General features: G+C 63.4%; 5 protein-coding genes across 5 annotated transcripts; 3 read left to right on the forward strand and 2 right to left on the reverse strand.

Annotated features, from left to right (window-relative positions):
• Positions 1–90: 90 nt before the first annotated feature.
• Positions 91–1,068, reverse strand: BXZ73DRAFT_73244 (Nucleotidylyl transferase; the record flags this gene model as incomplete). Its single annotated transcript, XM_048021859.1, has 1 exon — positions 91–1,068. One exon carries the CDS (start codon positions 1,066–1,068, stop codon positions 91–93), a length of 978 nt encoding a protein of 325 aa, XP_047883004.1.
• A 277-nt stretch (positions 1,069–1,345) lies between these two features.
• On the forward strand, positions 1,346–3,430 carry BXZ73DRAFT_38332 (DEAD-domain-containing protein; the record flags this gene model as incomplete). The annotated part of the gene is made up of 11 exons (XM_048018168.1): positions 1,346–1,391; positions 1,459–1,482; positions 1,551–1,585; positions 1,668–1,741; positions 1,829–1,921; positions 2,045–2,147; positions 2,205–2,491; positions 2,575–2,818; positions 2,871–3,153; positions 3,209–3,354; positions 3,407–3,430. The coding sequence occupies 11 exons, from the start codon at positions 1,346–1,348 to the stop codon at positions 3,428–3,430; spliced, it is 1,359 nt and encodes a 452-aa protein (XP_047883005.1).
• Positions 3,431–6,610: 3,180 nt separating this feature from the next.
• On the forward strand, positions 6,611–7,296 carry BXZ73DRAFT_73246 (uncharacterized protein; the record flags this gene model as incomplete). Its single annotated transcript, XM_048021860.1, has 3 exons — positions 6,611–6,859; positions 7,025–7,128; positions 7,194–7,296. 3 exons carry the CDS (start codon positions 6,611–6,613, stop codon positions 7,294–7,296), a joined length of 456 nt encoding a protein of 151 aa, XP_047883006.1.
• A 6,759-nt stretch (positions 7,297–14,055) lies between these two features.
• On the reverse strand, positions 14,056–15,201 carry BXZ73DRAFT_86597 (uncharacterized protein; the record flags this gene model as incomplete). The annotated part of the gene is made up of 6 exons (XM_048024262.1): positions 14,056–14,098; positions 14,227–14,305; positions 14,374–14,440; positions 14,496–14,623; positions 14,702–15,011; positions 15,178–15,201. 6 exons carry the CDS (start codon positions 15,199–15,201, stop codon positions 14,056–14,058), a joined length of 651 nt encoding a protein of 216 aa, XP_047883007.1.
• Positions 15,202–15,459: 258 nt separating this feature from the next.
• On the forward strand, positions 15,460–16,888 carry BXZ73DRAFT_38261 (DnaJ-domain-containing protein; the record flags this gene model as incomplete). Its single annotated transcript, XM_048018153.1, has 5 exons — positions 15,460–15,540; positions 15,595–15,657; positions 15,814–16,055; positions 16,111–16,167; positions 16,222–16,888. The coding sequence occupies 5 exons, from the start codon at positions 15,460–15,462 to the stop codon at positions 16,886–16,888; spliced, it is 1,110 nt and encodes a 369-aa protein (XP_047883008.1).
• Positions 16,889–17,676: the final 788 nt, after the last annotated feature.

Below are 17,676 nucleotides of genomic sequence, written 5' to 3' on the forward strand. Positions count from 1 at the left end.
CCTAGCTCTCACACGTCTGTCATATCCGCCACGAATGTAGTACGCTAGTCTGAATGAATGTCTTTCTGTCTCTCCTCATTGCGTGCAGTACTACGACACATGATAAAGGCTGTTATCCAAGATGTACTGCGAGATCGCCGAAGTCACCATGCTCCTCCAGCTGGGATCGCCAGCCGCGATCTTGCCTCTGACTTGGCTGCTGCTGTACATACATTCCTTCTCGCCAATGTCTGCAAAGTAAATGCGGTCAGGCTGCACAGAAACCATCTGGCGTGCAAACTCGGGCAAGCATGCTTTGGCCTCCTCTTCCAACACGCCTGCAGCGCCATCGCCCATCCGCTTCGCGCAAAGAATGCGCGAGTCCTCCGCGTCGGGGGCGAGGAACTGGCGGAGGGACGCCTCCATGGAGGCTTGAGACGGGTAGTACCGCGGCGCAAAGAAGCGGACGAGCGTGTCGGTGCCCATGAGAAAGGTGAGGTGTAGGTTCGGATCTGGAGGACTTGTAGCGGTCGGCGGTGGCCCGGGGGTGGGGGTGGGAAGGTCGAGCGCGGCGAGGCGAGCGCGGAGGAAGGCGAGGAGACGGGTGGACTTGCCGGCGAAGGTGGGCTCGTCGATGATCGCGACCGCGACGTTCGAGTCGCCTTCAGCGGAGGGCCCTGACGCGGAGGGCGGGTCCGAAGGGACGACCGCGGTGGACGAGCTGAGGTCGCGCGCGAGGAGGACCATCATCTCCACGCGCTGCTCGAAGGTGGCGTCGCCGGGCTTGAGCTGCTTGTCCGCGTTGCGCACGGAGAGGAGGAGGAGGCGGGCGTCGAAGTCGGGTGCGCGCGCGGGAGGGGCCGACGGCGATGGTGAGGACGAGGGTGGCGGGAGGGCGGCGAGGGCGAGGTGCGCGAGCGTCGGGGGGTTGAAGGAGGAGTCGAGCACGGAGACGTGCACGCTGGTGGGGGGCACCGCGGACGTCGCGGCGGAGGAGCGCGGGAGCGGCCAGCGCGGGTGGGGGACGTGGACGAGCTCGATGGTGGAGAGGCCGTGCTGGATGCGGGGGAGGAGAGAGGGGTGGTTCATGGCTTGCTGGAGCGGGGCTCGTGCGAGGGCGCGGGAGGGGCGGGGGGAGGGTTGCTTACGGGTATCGATTTCTGGCCACCACTTGGTATGTTCCAGCCTGAGTCTCCGAGGAGGTACAGCACGAGGAAGACGGATAGCGATGAGGACTTGAAGTTGACGGAGAGAGATAAGATAAGGTTCTTGTGCGACTTGGATCTCCGATCGAAGGGCCACCACAGCAGGACGGCGCGGGGGTCGCTGCAAAGCGCACCGTGCATACACACCAGACACCAGCTCGATGGAGAAAGACGCCGACGGGTTCTACACGCCTGCTCCTGCTGCAGGTCCGTCCTACCACTCCTCTTTTCCTCTAAACCCCCGCTCACCCGTCGATGTCTGACCCAGGAGCAGCCGCCGCGCCGCCGACCGAGGATGGTGTCGGTACGTCTCTCTCTCTCCTCCCATCCCATGCGCCGAATCCGACTCATAGCGACGGGGCGCAGTCACGGATCTCATCAAGTCGACCTTCGAGGTCGCGGTGCGTGCCCTTTGCTCGTCCTGTAGGTCCGAGGACGCGTCCGGGCTGACTGCGCCACTCGACCCCGTCCGGCCGTGTGCAGGTCACGCTCGCAGATCAACAAGCGGATCCGAACTCGCCGCTGTTCAGCGCGAAGACGTTCGAGGAGCTCGGGCTGTGAGTGGTCTGGATTCTGGATCGCGTGCGCGGCGCGCGTGCTCACTGTTCTGGCGAACGGGGACGGTCGGACGGGTGGATGGACAGGCATGAAGACTTGCTGAAGGGGATTTACGACATGGGCTTCACGAAGCCGTCCAAGATCCAGGAGCGCGCCCTGCCGCTGTTGCTGGCGAACCCGTGAGTCTGCTCATTTTTGTGACCGTGTCTTCGCGTTTGTATGTGGGACGAGCCACTCGCCCTCGGATCCCGAGCACACCGCGGCGCTCTTGTGCAATGCGGGGAGAAGCTCATCGATCGCAGGCCGCAGAACATGATCGGACAGTCGCAGTCGGGAACGGGGAAGACGGCCGCGTTCGTGCTCACGATGCTGAGCCGCGTCGACTTCGCGGTGCACAAGCCGCAGGTGCGTGCCCTTACCCTCGTGCGTGCCCGTCGCCGCCGCTCAGGCCGCCGCCCGCAGGCGCTCTGTCTCGCGCCGTCGCGCGAGCTGGCGCGGCAGATCATGTCGGTCGTGAACGCGATGGGCAAGTTCACGCCGGTGCAGACCGAGTACGCGATCAAGGAGTCGGTGCCGAAGTCGGCGACGAACATCACCGCGCACGTCATCGTGGGCACGCCGGGGACGATGATGGACCTCCTCCGGCGGAAGGTGATCGACGCGTCGGGGGTGAAGGTGTTCGTGCTCGACGAGGCGGACAACATGCTGGACAAGGACGGGCTCGGGGACCAGACGCTGCGGGTGAAGAAGTGAGTGTCGCCTCGTTCGTCGCGGCGTGTTGCTTACGGCTGCCAATCCACGCGTTTCCTCGCCCGGGTCCGCGTCACGACAGCATGCTGCCGCGGAACCCGCCGGCGCAGATCGTGCTGTTCTCGGCGACGTTCCCGGACCACGTGCGGACGTTCGCGAGCAAGTTCGCGCCGAACGCGAACAAGATCGAGCTCCAGCGGAACGAGCTCTCGGTGGACAACATCCGGCAGTTCTACATGGACTGCCGGGACGAGGAGCACAAGTACGAGGTGCTGGTGTCGCTCTACAAGCTGCTCACGATCGGGCAGAGCATCATCTTCTGCCAGGTGCGTCGCGCGCGCGTGGTGGCGGCGAGAGGGGCTGACGGAGGACGGACAGCACCGACACACGGCGGACCGGATCTCGCAGCGGATGTCGACGGAGGGGCACAAGGTGGCGTCGCTGCACGGGGCGATGGACGCGGGGGGGCGGGACGCGATCATCGACGGCTTCCGGGAGGGCAAGGAGAAGGTGCTGATCACGACGAACGTGATCGCGCGGGGGATCGACATCCTGCAGGTGAACATGGTTGTCAACTACGACCTCCCGCTCATGAACGAGCGCGACCACCACAACCGGGCGGACTCGCGGCCGGACATCGAGACGTACATCCATCGGATCGGTGCGTGGTTTGGGGCGACGGTCTGTGCGGCGGTGGCTGACGCGAACCTGCGCAGGTCGCACGGGACGGTTCGGACGGAAGGGGATCTCGATCAACTTTGTGCACGACAAGGCGACGTGGCAGCAGATGGAGCAGATCGAGAGCCAGACCGGGAAGCAGATAATCCGGATCGAGACCAACGACCTCGACAATATGGAGGAGGTGCGTCCGCCGCCGTCCGCCGCCCGCCGCCTGCGCTCACTCGTTCGTGCAGCAAATGAAGAAGGCGCTCAAGTAGGCCGACGTTCTCGTCTTGTATTCCGTAGCCCGACCGCACCACGTGCGCACCTCCGTACACGCACGTCACGCCGCGAGATCCGCGGGGCTCTCGCTGCAGAGAACGCGCGATTCGCTCTGGGAAGCCGATCTGAGTCAAAAGTAAGCACACGCCCCGTCCGATTCGCCCGCCGCCCGCTCGCCCCCCGACACAGACGGGGTCCCGAACAAGCGGCGGTTCCTCTGTGCGGGGAGCGTGCGCGCGAGATCCGGGACGCCGCTCGCACCCCGACGATCCGCTCGTTAGCTTTCCTCCCGGCACGGTGCTCGGTGCGCGACGTGTCCTCTTTGCGGAGGGCGGTGACGACACGCATCCGTTCGGGCACCGTCCGATTCGACCGTCACGACGGGCTACAGGCTCCGAGTGCGGTTTCGACCCCAGCGGCGCGCGCGATTGGCTTTCAGACCTCGGGAGGCTGGGCACGTTCTCGCGATCGGGTTCCCTCGCTAGAACTCGCTCGGGGGCTCTTCTTGGCCAAGTTCGCAGCAGCGGTAGGTACGCGTTCGAAGCCCCGGGTGGGGCTCGGCGTGCGACGGAATCTGCGAGGTCCACGACTACGGCATCGATGATGTGCGTCCGCATCTCCGTCGGGGCTTGTGCACCACAACGTCCCCCACGAGAGTCGGAGAGACCAGCCGGGTGGACGGACTCGGGCGAGCGGACCCCAAGCCTCTCTCTCCCTCGCCGCAGGACCGGCCCTCGTGCGCGGCGTGCGCGCGAGAGAGACGATCAGCTGGGCGTGGACGCCGTCCGCAGCGGCGGCCGCCCCGCGCTCTCACGCGCGCCCTCTCGACGCGGTGGGGACGGCGACCCCGTTCGCGCGCGTCAGCCGTCGCGCTCGTGCGCAGCCAGGGGCGTCGGGTGTGGCAAGACGGAGGTTGGATGCGGACGCGGGGCGCCGTCGCGCGCACGCGCTCGAACCGAGGCCTGAGGCCCGTGGAGGGAAGGGCCCGCGCGGAGGGCGAGGCGAAGCGGCGTCGTGGCGTTAGAGTGCGGGGGCTTCGCCCCCGATTCGACGCTTCGCCTTCCTCAGTCCTCGTTCGCGTGCACGTGCGGGCCAAGCTCCGGGCGGCGGGGGACCGTGCCGGCGCCAAAGACCCTCAGCGTCCGTCGAGCACGAGGCGCGGCCCGCGATGATGGTGGAGGCGGGAATTAACCGCGGCGAGGACCGCATCGCAATGGTGCGCGCGACGCTAGCGTCGTATTAGAGCGTCGCGCTCCGCGTTGGCAACCTCCCCCCAACCAGCCAGACGGATGACGTCCGGCGAATAGGCTCTCTTGGTTCGTACCGAGCCCTCGGTCCTTGGGGAGGCGTGGACGCGGAGGAGAGGGCCCGAAGGAGCAAGCGTGGGGCGGGTTGCGTAGGTTGTCAGGACGCAGGTGACGCGCGGGGCTTTTTTGCATTTTCTTGCATGCGAAGATTCGAGGGCGCACGAGCGGGGGCCGGGTGGACTTCGAACGCGCGCGCGGACGCTTGGAAGGCGACCGCTCGGCGAAGGCGACGGCCGAAGCGGGCAGAGACGCGACCGGGGCGGCGAACGCGAAGCCCGAGTCCAGTTCCTTCGTCGCCTGAGCGGATGGTGCGCAGTTTGGCAGGCTGGTCACCAGCTGGGGGTGCTGCGGCGTGGACGAGGAATCGACGTGTCGGGCCGTCGACCGAGAACGCGTCGACGGTCATAATGTGCAGGATGGACCCAGCCTTCCAGGACCTGGGCACGCGTCTCCCCGGATAAACGAGCCCGGCGGGCCACGGCCGCCAGGGCAGCGTACACGTCAAACCGCACCGGGAAAACATTCGTCTGTTTCAGCGAGCGGGAGCGTGGCGAGCGAGCACGGTACGGTGCACGCACCAGCTAAAGTTACGCGCGCGCGGAGCTCGTCGACCCCAAGAGAATGATGGCAACCGCACCGCGCCGAGGCGGAGACGCGGTGCCAACGATTGGGAATCCTCGCGAAGGTATAGTCGGACGTCAGACAATATGAATCCTCCGCCCCTCCGCTCGTGCGCCGTTCATGTCCGCCCTCCGCGCCCGCCCGAGACCGCCTGGGGCGACGTCGAGATTAGATTAATGTGGACAATGCGCGGACGTGGGCGGGGGTGCGTGGGTGGTGGATGGACGAGCGGCGTGGTGCGCGCGAGATTGTCGGGGGGCGGAGGGCAGTTGGCCAGGCTCGGGTATGCGCGATCGGCGACGTGCGATCGGCCTTTGCGGGATCTCGCGCCGGCATGTCCCGCGCCACCCTGGCCTGCAGCCCTCGGACTCGACCTGGCTTCTTCTCCCAGCCCACGTCGAGCACCGACGTCAGCGTCGCTCGCGCCGCGGATCCAGACCTGGGCTCGCCCTCTCCGCTCCCATCTCCATCTCTCCGTCGCACGGGCCAGACGAGACCCGCGTGCGCGAACGCGAGCGCAAACGCAAACTACGCATCGCGCGCAGGGTCGCTTCACTCGCGATGCGCCCCATTGGCCGCGGGGCCGCCGTGCGTGCGCGGCGGGGAGGCGACGACCATCAGCAGGGCCACGGACGGCGTTGGCCTGCGCGGGCTGCAGCAGCGGTGCGCGCATTGACAGCGGGTGAGCGCCGATGGATGGATGGGGCCGTGATCGGACGGAGGGGAGGGCGCAGCTGGGACGCGGCACTTGGGCCACGTCCAGATGGATGGGAGTCGATGGCTGAATGGGCCCGATCGGCCAGGGCGAGGAAGAGAGTCTGAGGGTGCGGTCAATGAACGCTTGAACAGGACGCGGCGCGAACCTCCCGCGGACCCTCCTCCTCCCCACGCCCACGCCCACGCCTGCGACCGCGATGGTCCGCCTCGGGAGCAACCGAATCACAGATCCCGGCGCGCGATCCTTCAACCGTGCTTTAGGCAGCCCTGGTCACCCCCCGCGGCCCCTTCCTCACCCATCTCTCCCTGCACCCGCCCCGTGCCTCGTTCCACCGCCTGCCCGTCCCGGATATAAGTCCGCCATGCGCGCGACTCCCGCCCCTCCACTACGCCCCGCCCCGCCCCCTCGCACCCATCCGCTCGCCCACCCCCTCCCAGCCTCACGCGCCCACATATCCCGTGCCTGTCCTCGCGCCCCCATCTTCACCCACCCCCGCCCACACATCACCACCACAGCCCCCCACAACCAAAATGCTGCCCACCTTCTCCTCCTGGTCGATGGAGCACATCAAGCGCGTCTTCGAGGCCAAGTCCGAGCTCGACTGCCTCCACGCGCTCGACGACACCTTCTCCCAACGGCTCGAGTTCACCTTTAACGGCGCGCCCCTCCCCCGCGTCGGCCTCCAGAAGCTCGTCCTTGGCATGGTCCAGACCGCCGGCTTCGACCTCCATGTCGACTGGAAGAACGCGGTCGAGGTCCCGCGCGACGGTGCGAATCGGGTGAGTCCCCTTTCCCCACGCGCGTGAACGAGCGCTGACTTTGCGTTTGCCTTCCGCTCTCGCGTCCTTCCCTGCCCTGCGCACCTCCCCTGTCCGAACGTGAACCTAAACCCGCACCCAATCTCGCTGCTCCGCTCTCCCCCTGTGCACGCGCGCGCGGTGCAGGACGGGATGCTCGGCGGGTACTACGTCATCTACAACGTGCGCAAGCCGCTCCCCGGCTCGACGCAGCTCGCCCTCTTCGAGCGCCACAAGTCCGTGAACGTCGAGTGAGTGTCCGCGCCCGCGCCCCTCCCTCTGGCCCTCCGCGTGCTCACGTCATGCTGCGCTGCAGGATCGAATCTGAGTCCGCGGACCCGAGCGTCGACAGCCGGCGAATCGTCAAGCTCGCGATCGTCGCGAGAGACGTGCAGGTCTCGCCCGCGCTTTCGCCGTGACCCACCATCTAGCCTCGATCTCCGTCTCCGCGCCCTTCTCTGCCCTGCTCTCTTCGCCCCACGCGCGCGGCGTAACGTCCCGCGCGTGCCCTGCCGGCGATACTTATCTACTCCATTATACCGCTCCCATAGACTCTGTATACGCACCTCGTTTCGTTCGCTCCCCCTCACCTTCGTACTGGCTCCTCACTCCGTGGTCTCTTGCATGGCTCTGGTCCCCCGCATCGCATTCTATACCTCACTATTAGACGCATCTGACTCGTCACGTCCACGCTCTTACTGCTGCTCTTGCTCCTCGCACCGTTATCCGCTCGCACCGCGCCCGTCGTCCGTCGCCGGCCTCTTAATTTCCCCCCGCCCCGTCCTCGTCCTCGCTCTCACGCACGTACAGTACCTCATGTCGCGCGCGCGAAGCCGCTCAAAACTGTCACAACACGACCAACTCTCTTCCGTGCACATGCACATTGCACACGCACCCGAACCTTCTGGCGGCGCCGGCGACCGGCGTACATCATCTCGACATCCAGCACCAGGCCTCAGCCTGAGGGAGGGCAGGGCGATCAATGAATGACGGCAGCGCGTGTGCGGCTTCTGTAGTTTGCGAGGGTATGCTTCGCGGCAGTCGTACGCGTACGTACGTGCGGGGCGACCGAAGGTCGCGCAGCCGAAACGCCCCCACTTCCCCCCCACGCGCGCAGGGCAGGTCCTGGGTCGGGGCCATTGCGCAGCTGCGAACGTCGACGCCGATGTCGAGAGGGACCCTAGGCGTTTGTTTCGCATGCTTCGCGCGTAAAGAGCCGTGAGCGGCGTTGGCGCGCAGGGCCAAAGGACCCGGAAGATCACAGCGTGATGCGCGTTATGTTAGGTACCGCTCCCCCCGAGCTCCGAGGCGTGGAAGGTGCACCTACGTACCCTACCGTATGTTGCAATTGTGCCGCTCGGCGGATCTCTGTGCGGCGGGCGTGCGAGTCCGCGGGGCGGTTCCGTCGGCTCGCGCGCGCACGTGAGGCTTCATGTGTTCTGCACGGCGCGCGACACGTCGGAGACGCGGTGGAGGGGGCCTGTCGACCGTCGGGCGTATCTAAGACCGCACGTAAGATCGGAGCGTGCTGGGCCTGGTTTCTGAAATTTGAATGTTCCCGCAACACAGTGAACGCGCGTGCCGGAAAATCTTTTGACACGGTGCGTTGTTCTCAGAGCGTCGCGACCCTTGCCGGCGCATTGTCTGGTTCTCACGTCCACGTAAATCGGCTGAGTCCTGCGCTGCGTCGCTCTGATTGTCGCGCACGAAGGTTTGTTGGGTTTCGCGACGCATCATTTCTGCGAGTCCATTGAACGAGCTGGTGTCGGGCGCCGGGAGCGCGCACGCGAGTGGCCTCGGGCGCTAAGATGCGGCCCGGGTTCGCCGGGGGGAGGATGCTTGAGCTCGATCGGCGCAAAACGCTTGAGTTTGGGAGTTCTCTCTCGTTCGGGCACCGTCTCGCCCTTGTCTGCACCACACGCGCGCTCTCAACCGCGGTCGGGGCGGGTGCATCGCTGGATCCGTGCTCGATATCAATCTGCAGCCCCGGCGTGTTTCTCCGCTCTCGCGTCGCGCGCATCTTTGGGGACCGTCCGTGCGCGCCGCCTTCAGATTCCGAGCTGTCAATATTTCAATGTCGATGATCCACCTCCAGCTGACGCGTGGCCGACGGCCAGCCCGTGCATGGCGGCCGGGAAAGGCAGACAGATCGCAACGAGAACCGTCGCCGCGCGCGGAAGGCGGCCGCGTTCTGGTGCGCTATGTCGACCGGCCTCTGTTCTTCCACCCCCCGTTCTCTTCTCGCGCCTCTCACTCTCCGACGCTCCCCTCCCCCACCGCTTCCCCGCCTGGGCTCTGTCCACCCCACCCTGCAGTCCTTTGTACCCAATCTCGGATCGTCGTCCTCAGCCCTCAGCCCTCAAGGCCTCAAGCTCAAGGGCTCAACGCCCTGCAGGGCCGAGCTGCCCTCTCCAGTGCCCACGCTCGCACGCATGCAGAACCGGCCTCCGCGGACACACGGCCACGCGCGATAGCCTTCCCGCTTCCCGCCCACGGAACGGGCGAGGACGACCCGGCGGGACCGAGAACCCCCGCACGCGTACGCGCTCGCCCGCCTTCCCGCGCGCGCTCCCACACCCACGCCCGACGGCGCGAGCGCGAGCGCGGGCCCGTCCGGAGAGGGCGCGCGCGCGACGCGTGGTGGTCGCGCTTCCCAGCTGGTGGAAGGCTGGCTGCTGGATGGCGCGGCACCTCCTCATCCTCCTCCTCCTTCTCCCAGCCCGGACGCCGAGCTCGACGGCGCGTGTGTCCGCGGTCTGGAGCTCGAGGATGCCGACGACGCGTTCGGAGCGCGTACTTGGGTCCTCGCCTCTCTCTCTCTGTCTCTCTGTCTCTCGCGCGCGCACCGGGACCCGAGCGCGGGCCAGCCTGGCAGCCGTGGGCCGCGCCCGCTCCGTCGGGCCCGGGGCCTGTTGCGTCTCTCGTCGGTCGCACGAGGGAGACGGGTAACTTTGCCTTTGGCTGGGGGCGAGCCTGAGGATCGTCATGATCAGGCTTCACTCGAGCCAGGGTGCGTGCGCGCGCCAGGGTCTGGGTAAGCAGGGCCTCGCGCTCGCCCGTCGCATGGGAGCGCGAGGCCGCGCGAGGCCGTGGTGAGAGGCTTTCGGGCCCCGGGCCTCGAGAGCACCGCGCACGCGCGAACGCCAGCGCGGAGTCGAGTGCGGTGTGCGCAGCTGGTGCCGTTACGGGCTATGACGCCATGGGCGGGCAAAAGCCCGCGGCGGGGACCGCGCCAGGCGCGAAGACCAGACGCGACCAAGTCCAGGCGCGCGCGGGGGCCTTCCGGTTCCCGTCGCACGCCACGAGGGCCCCGGAGGCTTTAGGCCTTGTACATACATCCTTGAGGGCCAGGGCCGGAGAGCGCGCGCGCGCGCCGCTAGCTGCACTATCATAAAACTGTGGGCGCGTTACGGCACGCCCCGCGTTCGCGACCGTTCGCGAGGCACCGTGGGCGCGCATGTGCGTCCGCGACGTAACTGGCCTCTGCGCGATTCGTGCGCGGGCTCCCCTGATCTGCGTATTGTCGCCGCGCGCCGCCTGCGCCCTTCGAGCCTGCGCGCGCGCGCGCGAGCGCGATGCTTGCCGGGCGCGCCATGTGGGTTGCAGCGGGCTGGGAGGCGCGGCCCTGCGCGGCGTGGGGCTGGGGGTTTACGGCACGGGCCCGGCCTGAGCCTGCGTGCGTAGGACACAGAGTCCAGAATAACAGATTCGGTCCGAAGACGGGTCGTAGCTATGTTTGAGAGGATCAATTCGGAGGTGCACGATGGGCGTTGGACATCGCGCCGTTGGTATTCGACCGGCGGAGAAGAGGGACAACCAAACTATTTTCCCCTGACGCTCGCCGATCCGCTCAACGGTGGCATCATTGACGTGCGCACCGAACGCTGCCGGCGGGCCACGGACGGACGCCGGGCGCGGGGAGATACAGTATTGGGTCGCCGACGCGCGCGCAGGGCACGGCGAGCGTCCGCAGTGCGGCCGGGGATGCCAGAGGGGGCTCCGTTTGCATGGGGGCGGCGTGGAGGGCGGAGGGCGGCGTCGTAGAGACGAGAGAGACGTGGCAGGAGGATGTCCCAGGGTCGCAAGGTCGTGGGTACTCGGACTTTCCTTGGACCGCGCGTAGTGTAGGCATACGTACAGAACCTTGACGAGCGAAAATGGTTTAACCACACTCGTGCTCTGCGCATGCAACGCTGTGTGGAACCTGGTGCCGCTGGTTTGAGTGTTAAGCGCGTCGCTCAGTCAATACCGCGAAAATATGCCGAGGCACGGAGTGGGTGAGACTATTAAGCCATCGTAGGTCAGCTTCGCCTGAGGAGTTCAACACGGACATTTAGAACATACTCTCCGGGCAAAACAAACGCATACCTTGGAAACACTGTCGTCCATGCGCAGGCGGTGAACGGAGCTCCAATCTTGTCCCCAAGCGTCCAGGCTTTCGATTACTGCAGGAGGTGGTGCTTTTAGGCGCTTTCAAATATGCGATTCTAACGAGCGCTGCAATAATCAGAACTCCAGCAGCCTTCCCTCTGCACGTTCCACTCACCAGAGTGCGTTCGAGCCTGCCCGAAGCGCCGCTCCTGAGAGGAGAACAAAGGCATCAAGGGTCGAGCGGCACAGAACCTGCGAAGGAAGCCGCGGCGGATGGTTTCGGGGAGAGCGCACGCTATACCTGGAATGCCTTCCGATCAGCCAAGCCTCGTGCCCACCCCCGCTCGAGGCGCTCTCGCGTTGGTGCCTGCTGGCAGGCGTGCCAAGTTGCGCCGATGCGTCGTCGTTACGGCCCGGGGAGATGAAAGATAATCACACGCGCCTGCCATGTGTGGAGGAAGAGCGGAGATTGGCGGTATTCCGCTTCGCGCGGCAGAGCGGGGACGCGAGGACTCACCGCAGGGTGCATGGCCGCTGTGATGGATCGGACCTGGACCTGGGGGGGGGGGGGGGGGCAACACCTGTACGAACGGAGGCGTACTTTCCCGATCAGCGCTGGGTGCCATCGAAACTTCTGCGCCGTTGACGGCACGCAATGTCCGAGATAGGAGATGAATGAATGGATACGGGGTATGAAACACAGTGGACTGGACTTGAATGGGCTTCTCACTTGGACTGAGCCGACTTGTGTGGCGGGCCAGTGGACATTGGAAGATACCATGAACGGTAGAAGCGGTAATGAAGGGCCGACTACGACCTTCGAGCCTTTGTATCGCCGCCGCAGCGAGATCCGTTAATTTTGTGGCTACAGGTGCACACGGAGTGCTTCACAGGCCGTCAGTTTGAGAGCCGGAGCGCTGGTGAGATGGGGAGGTTCAATCAGCTAACGTCATGGGCTGCGAGATGGCGTGGACACGGAGTCGGTGCAAAAGAAGATACCGAGGACCATCAGACCATAGGGCATCAGGAATGGTTGCCACCGTGCCAAGCCGCACATGTAGTAATGTCCGTGTGGGATCGGAGGGTAAGGACTGAGTTCGGACATCTGTTGGGACCGGGGATGTGATGAGCGACGACTCGGAGGGAGCGGTATGATGAATGGATAGAACATACTAGGCAGTCGATTGAGGTGTCATGAATTATGTATGAGCGAATATAGAGTCGCCAATAGAGACTCAATATTTGACGATGTCTGTAAATATGAGAGTCCGTAGAACAAGTCACGCACCGCCCGTTGCTGTGTTCTGACTACCTGATTGATACATGTCTTGCTGCGTACAGCCATACGTCGTGAGTATGATTGCGACTGACACCAGAAGGCCATCGTACCTCGAAACCACCAAACGCTTATATTCGAGCCAACCTATCAACGAGATCGAAGGACAAAGTCTGTTAAAACACCCAACTCCAATAGTCGGCGAACATGTTTCCTGCGTTTTACGGTTTGCAACAGACGCGGTAAATACCTGGGGACATCTGGAGATGAATCAGCGTCGCGCTGAACCGCATCGCCCAACCGGACCGACCATGTTGAAATGTTCCGATTGAGACCCTCCCAGTCAGACACTCGACCCTGCTGGCAGGAGTCTCGTGCTTGTCACCTGGACACCGAAGAGGCGGACGAGGAGATGCGCTACAACGCTTGGTCATGCGTTCGGACGTAGATGTGCTGACAGAACGCACCGTTGAACGACTCCTTGGGCCCGGGAATAGAGGCGTGCAGATCAAAATTTGCAAACCGCTCTGAGTTCACCGAGCCGGTGGTCAAGGAATGTGAGATAGAGCGGCTGTTCGTGCCGAACGCATTGAAGGACAGGGGAAGCGCTCCCGCCGGACCCTGCGTTGGACCCTGCGTCCTCGACGACCGAAAAAACGGAGTGCGAGGGGTACGGCGGCCAACGCCACCGTAAGCGCGAGAAGGAGCCGATGGGGTGGAGGGAGAGAGTTGGAAAGGGAGCGACGAAGTCGGCGGGCGATACGCCTAAGGTACGAGCTGCCGCCGAGTCGATGAGTGTCATTATGTGGTCGTGGGGTTCCGGTAGGCGCGGAGCGAACGCGTTGGGCATGTTTTTGTGCCACGGGCGTGTGCGTTGAGCGGCGGGAGAAGGGAGAGGTCAGGGTGCGTAGTCGCGCAGGAGGGGAATCGCTGCGCGACTGCTCTTCGGAAGAAGATGGTTCGGCATTGCGCCTCATGGCCAGGGTCTGTGACTAGGGAATGTCGTCCAAAACGAGCTCCGAATGTGAAAAAATAGGGTCCGCCGTTGAACACGGGACGAGCACCGGGTCATTGTGAAGGAGAAGTACGCTTGATAGATGGGCCCCGTTTGCCCGAACTGGAATTTCGACGGTCCATTCCTCGTTAGCCCACACAGCGGTGAAGGTTCTGCCATAGAGGGGCAGGCCTATGTTGCCTGACGAGGACGTGCCCATGAATAGACTGTCTCCCAACCCGATAGACACTCACTCATAAATCCCACGGGACAAGGGAACCTTGCACATATATCGGCTGGTGTCGATGCCGTTTAGCTGTGCAGCAGCCGATGGGCGCATTGGATTGGATTCCATTAAACTGTGCCGTCCGTGGATCGATCCGATAGATTAAGAGTTCAGTCATCATCCGATTGCGGGACGGTGATAATACAAAGCATGAAACGCAACAAAAGCAAAACATACGACAACGATGAATGTCCTTGCGTAGGCCGTACGCAGAGTGTGCTAAAGCATGTGTAAGGACACGGATGGAACTTCTAGAGCACGAATGGCAGCAGCGTAGGAATTTCTTTCCTCTGCCTGTGAGCTAAGGTTAGTATCGAGTAAGAGTAATACCGTGTTCAATGACTCACATTTCACGAACTGAGATTGCCAAATAAGTGGATGACAAATCTATGAGTATATAAATTGAAACGGATGCCGGAGACCGCCTACCTCGAATGACAAAATTGGCGAGAACGGCAAGGAAGAGGAAAGCGCTGATGAGGATCGGCCCAAGTATCTGATCTACAGGGGGAAAAGGATCGGTGCATGAGCCCCAACCGCACTACGGATACAGAAGAAAGGTTTCTTACCGAAGTGTCCAGGATCCCTGCGTCGAATCATCGTGATACGATGCTGGTAAACACCGGAGCCGTACACCTGGAGACCGAGGATTTGTTCACAGGCATGGTGAGGCGATAGAGGAATTACCTACCAGGACGGCGACGCTCATTGCCGCGTATGCATATGCGAAGTTCCGCGATACTTGATCCTTCGATGCATTGAAGAGAGCAAGCGCAAGGGTACCGATCAAGACGGCGGTCTGCATGTACGCAACCCAAGCTAAGAAACATGCGCCCCAAGCGGTCAGTATCAAGCCAAGCCAATGCAAAAGAAAATGGCACAGAACGGGATACGCACTGCGCTCATTCGCAAACCAGACCTTCCCCTCCACCTTGACCGGTGTTGGTATCTTCTTGGGCACTCGGACCTGGGGCGGGAGGTTGATCGCATGGTAGTCGCGCACCGTCGGCATCTGGCCGTCGGCATCCTCGGTCGCGTCGGGGACGTTGTCTATGCGTGTATAGCGCGGGCGGCGCTGAAACGTCTTCTTGGGGAGCGACGCAAGGGCGGAGGGCGAGAACGGGGTGAGGATGTCGGTCATGGCATACCACGAGCGGCGGAAGACACCAGAGTTGCGCCAGTTCTCGTCCCCGCCGTCGGACGCGGACTGCTGGTGCACGGTGAGCGGACGCGCGGCGGCCTGCTGGGCGTTAGCATCCATCGCGGTGGTCGTGGCGGGGCAAGAGGAGGAGGCGGCGGCAGCGGCGGCGGGATGAGCACGAAAATGTAGGGTCGACGACGGCGACTTGAGGTTTCCGCCCGGCCCGCCTCACCGTCACCGCGCGCCACAGCAGCATTCCCCGAGGCCACGTGCGTGCGCCTGGGCCCAGACTCCGGAAAACGGCGGGCCCCGGCCGAGGAGGGGATGGGAGTCGACGTCATCCGTGCGGCGAAGGGCGCGTTCTAGGACTTTCTGGCACTCGCTTGCGATCCCGACCGAGCGTTGGCGACTTCGAGAATGGCTCTCGCACACCATATCAACGTTCAACCGCTGCCCCTGCGACCCTCTTGACTTAACACATCATCTCACACCTCTTGATTTCCTCAACCCCATAATGGGTACGGACTACTACAAGCGCCTTGGTGTCTCGCGCGACGCCAGCGATGACGAGATTAAAAAAGCGTACAAGAAGATGGTGTGTACTCTCTCATCTCTAGCCCAATTTGCGAAATGCTCATTTCTGCTGTAGGCTCTCAAATGGCATCCAGACAGGAATGCTGGCTCAGAAGACGCAGCCAAGAAGTTCAAGGAGGTGAGCCCGGCCCCTTTCTTCCCCCCGAGCACATACGGCACCTAGAGGTAGAGAGCTATCTTCAGTCCGAAAGATACTCGTTTGCCGCTCCCGCTCCGTTGCGCTTGGGGGGGGGAGCTGAAGTGTACCGACAAGACGCTGACTTCCGGCTGCCAGATCTCCGAAGCGTTCGAGGTCCTCAGCGACAAGCAAAAACGCACCATCTATGACCAGCTTGGCGAGGAGGGTCTGAAAGGTGGCGGGGTACCACCACAAGGAGCCGGCGGCGCTGGTGGCTTCTCAAGCTTCGGCGGCTTCCCTGGTGGCCAAACATTCAGCTTCACTTCTGGCCCAGGAGGCGCATTTGGCGGCGGCGGCCGTGGAGGCTTCTCGCCAACGGACCCTAACAAAATCTTCGAGTAAGTGCACCGTGCGACTGACGTCACTGCCTGTTCACGCTAACGTCGACTCCAGACAGATCTTTGGCATGGGTGGTATGGGTGGTATGGGTGGCATGGGTGGCATGGGCGGGTTCGGAGGCATGGGCGGAGGCATGCCCGGCGGCGGATTCTCAAGTCGGGGCAGCAGCAGAGCGAACTCCATGTTCGACGAAGATGACGACATGTCCGGCAACTACTTCTCTGGCGGCATGCCCGGCGGTATGCCTCGCAGCAGGCCAGGGCCCGGCCGCGCCTCCCCCGCTCCCCCAGCCCCTTCCGAAATCACGAAGCCGCTCAAGGTCTCGCTCGAGGACCTCTACTCGGGCGCGACGAAGCACCTCAAGGTCGGCCGGCGGCTGCTCAACGGCGGGACGGAGGAGAAAGTGCTCGAGATCCAGATCCACCCGGGCTGGAAGAGCGGGACCAAGATCCGCTTCCCGCGGGCGGGGAACGAGCAGCCGAGCGGAGAGTCGCAGGACCTGGTGTTTGTTGTCGAGGAGAAGCCGCACGAGCGCCTTACGCGCGACGGCAACGACCTCCTCACGACGCTGAAGGTCTCCCTCGTCGACGCGCTCACCGGTGACGCGTCGAGGCAGGTCGTCGAACAGCTCGATGGGCGCAAAATCCAGGTGACGCCTCCTGTGGGCGTGATCAAGCCCGGTCAGACGACGACGGTCGCGGGCGAGGGGATGCCGATCCGAAAGGCGGGCGCGGTGAAAACGAAGGGGGACTTGATCGTCAAGTGGGACGTCGTGTTCCCCGACCGACTCACGCCTGCACAGAAGGAGGGCATCAAGAAGGTTTTGGGTTGAGGAGAGGTGGATTCGATCGGACCGCATCGCATGTAGTGTATATCTTCGTCACATCCGCTATCGCAATTGTACACTGTATTTATACTAGTAGTGTAGAACGCATACCCTCATTTTGCTGGGACATATTATGCGGATTGTGTGTGAATTGACTGCGAATATTCGTAACTTCGCCGTCCAGACAGTCTGCTCAGGGCGATAGGCCCGCCCTGCCAAAACATAGGGTTTCTCATTGTCGATGCTTTTCACTCAAGGCTACCTGTCTCCAATGCTTTTCATTCAATACTGAATAAATACAGACGTGATTATGTACAGCAGCAGTACCCACTGAGTGCGAGAGCCCCACAACGCGAGAAACAGGGGCTCGGAATACTCCAGCGGGAGCAGTCATTCGTAAACAACATCAATCGCACTTCGTGAAGAATTCGCGTTTTTTCGAGTTAACACGACTTTTGATCTGCGTCAAGCCATGCACTGTGGGTGGGACCTAAGAAGCCTTGACAACTCCATCGAAGAGGCTCCGAAGATGAATTCCCCAAAAGTTACACGTCGAACTGCGCTAGTGCAACCCATGCGATTCTTCTGTCTTTTGGGAGATCATGGTCCAAGTCCGACAGTCCCCCTCGTTATGCAAGCGCGGAGGTGACAGGTGCGAGGTGCGAGGTACGAGGTACGAGGGCTGGCGCGTCTGGGGCGAGGAAGCTAGCCAGGGGGTCGCTCGTGCTGTTCGCGCCCGGAACCGGACGGAGAGACGTTCCAAGGTGTGCGTGGGGGCCCTCGGGTCCAACCTG

The sequence above is a fragment of the Epithele typhae genome (assembly GCF_022376455.1).
Source record: "Epithele typhae strain CBS 203.58 chromosome Unknown BXZ73scaffold_2, whole genome shotgun sequence".
NCBI classification, from domain to species: Eukaryota; Fungi; Basidiomycota; class Agaricomycetes; order Polyporales; family Epitheliaceae; genus Epithele; species Epithele typhae.